Source organism: Myotis davidii, unplaced genomic scaffold (assembly GCF_000327345.1).
Source record: "Myotis davidii unplaced genomic scaffold, ASM32734v1 scaffold309, whole genome shotgun sequence".
Classification (NCBI taxonomy): domain Eukaryota; kingdom Metazoa; phylum Chordata; class Mammalia; order Chiroptera; family Vespertilionidae; genus Myotis; species Myotis davidii.
Window position 1 is genome coordinate 6,755,425 of NW_006383013.1, and position 6,669 is coordinate 6,762,093.

Genomic DNA, 6,669 nt, shown 5'->3' on the forward strand with positions numbered 1-6,669 from the left:
AGGGGGTGGGGGTGGGGAGGATGGAGAGCTACTGGTTGGAGGGCAGCAGCGAATTACTGGCGCATGGATTTGTGCACAGGGCTACCAGTTAAGCAATAAGAGCCTGAAGGCTCATACACAGACACAAGCAAACACACATGGGAACATTCAAGTTGAAATTAAACCTAATAACCAACACTCTTAATGGAAATATTTATTATTTTCTCTCCCATAGGTCAGTGGTTTTTTTCTTACCAAAGAACTAGAACTATATTGATACCTGCTATCTTTTATTTTTCTTTTTTAAAATCCAATTCTGTTGCTCAAAACATGTCGATTTCATATCCTTTGTTTTAAATCAGGCATCAAATATGAGTCAATGCAAATGTTAGTACATACCTTGGAATCTAAGGATTCATCCTGGCCGCTTTCATCATCTGTAAAGAAATTTTAAGACAACTTAGTCATCTTTCTTGTTGGGAAGTCACAGGTATTATTAAAAGAAAGCATTTGATACGTACAACAAATAATAATCAGACACTGGATAAATAAAATTAGAATTCTCTAAAGCTGGTTGTATTCAACAACAGTTCAGAAAAGATTACCTGAAAGGAGAAAAAGGGGGTGAGGTGGTAGTTTTTCCAGGAAAGACATTTGTTTGATCTGTTATACAGGTAGGAAGACCAACAACTACCACACCAAAACCAGATACTTCAGATACCACTCAATTCTTCTGTATATATATTCAGACTACTACCGAGAGTGAGTTACTAAATTTATAAAAATTAGTCTCTGACTTTGTGGTTCAGGATTTTGTCCTTTTCCTCTGCTCAGAAGCTGGAGTTACACCAGCTTATGTTAGTGCTGATTAGCACTTTATCGTTCACTAAGACTACTAAAGATGCACCCTAAGAACTATTATTATTATTTGACAGCAGAGTTGCTATACTGAGATAGTTGTGTTCTATTTTACTGAAGAGATAACCAGGTACAGGTAAAAAGTAGCATCATACTATCATGCATTCATTCACAAAAGATATATTTATTAAGAAATCAATAGCTTATATTAAATAGACAATGAATCCAACCACTAATTACACCTTTTTCCAAATTCACGTCTGCTGCTTTGGCTTTGCCCAATTACATTAATTATCCTTCTATTATTCTGTATTTTGCTGGTACTACTTCTATTCTGACCACTTATTCTTTTTCCTGTTCTTATTTATTTTTTGTTAATCCTCACCGGATAATTTTTTCTCCCATTGATTTTTATTTTTAGAGAGAGTGGAAGGGAGGGGGAGAGACAGAGAGATATGGGGTCTGGGGATCGAACCTGCATCCAAAATGCTGTGCCCTTGACTAGAATTGAACCCTCAACCCTTCAGTCCAAGGGTCAACAGTCTAACCACTGTAGAAAACTGGCTAGGGCCTGTTCTTATACAAATACATTTGACAACTCCATGTCCATATGCAAATGTTTGGTCTTTATGTGTGTGGCCAGTTAACAAATAGAGGATCTCAAAGATTCCTTTTTACTCTTAAAATTATGTAATTTTAGCTAGGAATGAGTGTCAGTTTTGCCAGTTTCTTATATACAAAAGTGCTGTCAATTCAAAGAAGCTTAAGTTACAGCTTCTTTCATATCAATGCTTTTAGATTACCTTTCACATGTTTTTGTTCAGGTGAGTGGGGGGAGAGTATAGCATGTCTTAATCCACAGTGCCTATACATTTAGGTAGTGATGTCAATCCTATGTAATAAAAGCCTAATATGCTAAGTGTCTGACCATCCAACCAGTCGCTATGATGTGCACTGACCACCAGGGGGAAGATGCTCCAACTGGTAGATTAGCTTGCTGCTAGGGTCCAGCCAATAGGGACAGGGCGAGATAGGCCGGATATGCCCTGAGCCCTCCCTTGGTCCCCCCCCTGCCACCTTATCATGCACCAAACCAATGGGGTCCCTCGACCTGTCCTGAGCCCTCTCGCAATCTGGGATCCCTCAGGGGATGTAGGGGAGTTGGTTTTGGCCCGATCCCCACAGGCCAGGCCAATGCACTGAACCTCTAGTTAATTAATAATCATCCAGCATGCTAACTTCTTTACAATTATCACCCAAAGCCCAAGTTCTAACATATGGTTCAATTTCCATTCTCAATAAATCTTTGGCTAAAAGGGAAAAAAATTCATCTCTATTATATATCGAAGTTGTATGTGTGAATGTATTTAATTAATTACAAACATTAACTAGTTAATAAATCAAGAGCAGAAATGGTATATCCCTAAATACCGAATCAGTGGTTCCTAACCTTCCTAATGCCGCAACCCTTTAATACAGTTCCTCATGTTGTGGTGACCCCCAACTATAAAATTATTTTCGTTGCTACTTCATAACTGTAATTTTGCTACTGTTAAGAATCGTAATGTAAATATCTGATATGCTATATGTGTTTTCCGATGGTCTCGACCCACAGGTTGAGAACCCCTGCTTTAGATTATCTGGAATTCTTAAATCACTAAATTTAGTATCTTATCACAACAGGGCACATATGCACATAATCACTAAATAATACAGATGCCTATAAGTAAATTTTAAGACATATACATTTGAGATACTACAAGCTGTTAGGCATTCATGTGTTTCTGAACTCCAAGAGACGTGGAAACTTGTGACATCAGGGTTATTTCATGTGAATTGCATCATGCTTCTCTCTTTCTCTTTTCTCTTCACAAACAGGAATAGATACTAAGGTTACTGGCAAATGAGAGAATTCTGTCTCCTTTACTAAAGTGGGAGAAGCTACCCCAGATGGTAGTTATAAAGCATAAGCTATTTTCTCTTTCAAACTGATATAGCTACTCACATAACACATTTAAAGAAGTTGCTTATAACCTGAAACTTCTGATGTGTAGAAATCAGGTAAGAATTAAAGACATTGAAATTACGCATCAATAAAACAAAAACAGTAATGCTTTTATCAGAACACAGACATCAAGCAACAGGAAAAATGCAGAAGGATTCAACGAGGAGTTACGGATTTCTCACTCAACAGTATCACATCCAAAATATAATGGCTTGCATTACTTTAGTAATTGCACACCTTCCTTTGAAAAAGATCAATTTTCATTTTTATTTTATTAGTAACAAAACTGCAAAGTACCATGGATATTCTTTCAGGAAAAGTAATGATTACAAATTCATTTTCTAATCCATCATGTAAATTACACTGATACACCTTCAAACAGAAAATCTTCAGAGTTTGGTGCAAAGAGACATCCTGTTTTCCGCTTTGCCACAGAATCTGTGCAGGTTCTAGGATACTCCTGATTCTTAATTACTCCTATTCTGAAGCCTGGAGACCTGGGTTCAAATCCTGGCTTCATTATATATTGATTTTATCCATGTAGTTCAATATGGCAAACTTGCTCAGACTCCTTTTCCTCAATGTACCAAAGAAAATAATAACATCTGCCCTGTTGACTTTTTGAGGAACAAAAGCACAATGAAACATCCCTGCAATCTCTACTCTATTCTTTGAATATATGATATTAATACAACTATTACTTGAAATACTTAGCAATGGACCTAATGTAAAAGACGCTGTAACGGTGTTTGGCCCAAAGAGAGAAAAGTAAACCATTTGCCTCTTCCTGCCAAAAATAAGAAAACATGTATTTCTAAGTGAGAAAAGTTACAGTACTTTTCACTATTATCTTGAGAAAATAAAGGAGAAATAGCTTTTCAATATCCTCCTTTAAATTTATTTATTCACAGAGAAAAATAAAACATTTCCCATAAAAGTATCATTTTTATACATGCCTCTAAAACAAGATATTAGATAATAGCTACTGACAGTGATAGGATCAAAATTCTTTTTGCTGGCAGATCATCATATTCTACCTGCTAATAAATGCAACTTCTTCTGGGTAACTATTAACATTCTCACTCTTTATTTTTTATTTATTTATTTATTTTAAAAAATATACTCTATTGATTTTCTACAGAGAGGAAGGGAGAAAGACAGAGAGCTAGAAACATCGACGAGAGAGAAACACCGATCAGCTGCCTCCCGCACACTCCCTACTGGGGATGTGCCCGCAACCCAGGCACATGCCCTTGACCGGAATCGAACCCGGGACCCCTCAGTCCGCAGGCCGATGCTCCATCCACTGAGCCAAACCGGCCTCGGCAACATTCTCACTTTTTAAATCAACACAAAATTATAACCCAAACCCAGATTTTTAAATAGAAACAACTCTTTAAATCTAAACTAAAATTGAGGCTGACATCCCATATAAATAAGCAATTTAATGAATAAAAAAGTCAACTGAAAATCCACGTACTCAATTTATAAAGCTCTATCTCACATAAGTATTTTATGATATTTGCACTTCCTATCAGCCCAGCATTGCCTTTATTATCTGTCAGTATGCACATCTATATTATTTAGTTCACTGCCTCTACCAGAGAAATGTTTTGGCACAATTTAACTACGACTGAAATCACAGCAGACATTTCTTGAACTTACATCAACACAACCCAAAGATTTAGCACTTCAGTATTAACAGTTTTCTATTATAACATACTGAGAGTCCCAAATGTTGGTTAACTGACTTCAAGAATCATCTCCACGGACATGAAGCTTTAAGTACATAAAATCTAGTCAAAAGAAGATGCAGGAAAGTGTTTGTATGCTTTAATTTTCTTCCAATTCTGCAAATTGAGTTCACAGGGATATATACCATGTTCTTTAAATAGTTCTCACAGTTTAGTGTAAAGAATCACTTGGGAAGCTTGTTAAACTACAGATACCCTGACCTGTTCCAGACATAAAACTGCATTTTTAACAAACCTCTAAGAGCAATTCTGATACAGGCGGTCCACGGTCCATCAAGTACTCTATCATCTACACCAGTCGTTTCTTTTCATACTTCCTTCAATCAAATAACTGCTAGCAGTGCTTCAAGAATTATGTCAAGTTTTAGAGATTTGGTCATTAAACTATTGATGAAAGGGGAGGTAGGGGAGTCAGACCTCAAAGCATGATGTTGGCAGTAGAGTAACTAGCATACGCTTGTTGCTCTTGAAATGGTAGCTCAAACCACATTATGGATAGAACTTCAGGTTTAGACCTCCTATTTTAGAAGCAGAATGACGTTATGGCATTGACTTACAACTAGGGCAGACAATTTGGGGATTCAAATAACCATCTGGGAAATTTTCTGTTGAAAAAAAAAAAAAGTTGACATTTATACCCTGCCTTGTTCTAAAAAAATGTTAAAGCCACAGAACAGCTGTCTTGTTAACGAAAACTGATTAAAATTCACAAGCTTTACTGTACTAATTATTTATTTCCCAACACTTAGAAACACTCAGTGTTTCTTTACCAAACACACTTTCAAAACAGAAGTTTCCAGATGTAGAGAGACTAAAGTACTAAAAGAAAAAAAATAATTATTTTTAGAAGCAGAGTAGAAATCAGCTAATTTGTAAACTCACAGGAATTTCTGTATCTACATACTAGTTAAAACTAGGTCCTGGCTGGATGGCTCAGTTGGTTGCGGGTTCTATTCCCAGGGTGTATAAGAGGGGCAACCAATCCATGTTTCTTTCTCTCTCCCTTCTCCTCTGTAAGATCAATCAAAACATATCCTCGGGTGAGGATTTTTTAAAAAAGTTAAAACTAGTTGCTATGCTTTATAAATGTATAGGGACCGTTATTATTATTGTTGTTGTTATTTTTACAAATCACAAAACTACTATCAACAAACATGGGACAACTCAAATACTGTGACACTGAGGTAAAAAAACCAAACCGCTTTCTTAGGAATACTTCTTTAAAAGCGGGCGGGAATGAACACAATTATATCAAAGGTTTTCGTGATGAATCAAAGAGACTGAGGACCACCTCAGGGGCTACGTACACCACTGCCAACATCCTGGTCTGGGGGAACCTGGCTGTGCCTAGGGCAGTGGTTCTCAACCTTCTGGCCCTTTAAATACAGTTCCTCATGTTGTGACCCAACCATAAAATTATTTTCGTTGCTACTTCGTAACTGTAATGTTGCTACTGTTATGATTCGTCATGTAAATATCTGATAGGCAGGATGGTCTTAGGCGACCCCTGTGAAAGGGTCGCGACCCACAGGTTGAGAACCGCTGGCCTAGGGTGTCAAACACCTAATATGCAGACAGATCCCCAAGCCAGTGTCAGACCCGGTGCGGCACACAGTCCACACGAGCGCCGAGCAAGCTCCACGGGGGTTCCCGCGTCACTGTGGGTCTAACCGGCTGCGGCACTCACTCCCAGGGAGTCAATTCCTCATTCGTGAGGAGTCCTGCAAAGTTTGCTAAGAGAGAAGAGGTGTGGGCACGGGGACCGCCCCTTTTTACCCCCCATTCTCTAGTCCCCTAACCACCCTCTCTCGCTCAGGCCCCCTGAAGCCCACGGAACGACAGCGGCTGACAGGTGGCTGCGAGGTGAGACCAGAGACAGTGGAGTCTCCAGCTCCAGCCCCCAAGGCCCTGCCCGGGATGGAGGCCGGGGGGGCGGTGGCTCCTGGCCTCCGACCCAGGGGGCAGATACTGACCCGACGACGCCGAGGCCGTGCCCAGCAGCACCGCACAGAGCAGCAGCGTCAGCCCGACCCGGACCCGCATCCTGCTCTCGGGGCTGCCGCCACCCCCGGG

At 39.3% G+C, this 6,669-nt stretch overlaps 1 protein-coding gene across 1 annotated transcript in view; it reads right to left on the reverse strand.

Annotated features, from left to right (window-relative positions):
• The window catches only part of SEL1L (SEL1L ERAD E3 ligase adaptor subunit), a 50,452-nt gene extending 43,789 nt beyond the window's left edge, over positions 1–6,663 (reverse strand). Inside the window, exons 1-2 of the mRNA XM_006778887.2 lie at positions 6,570–6,663; positions 379–416 (exon numbers count right to left, since the gene is read on the reverse strand). Of these exons, the coding sequence (XP_006778950.1) occupies positions 379–416; positions 6,570–6,639 (108 nt within the window). The 5' untranslated portion in view covers positions 6,640–6,663. The remainder of the gene's footprint in view (positions 1–378; positions 417–6,569) is intronic.
• Between the last annotated feature and the right edge of the window lie 6 nt (positions 6,664–6,669).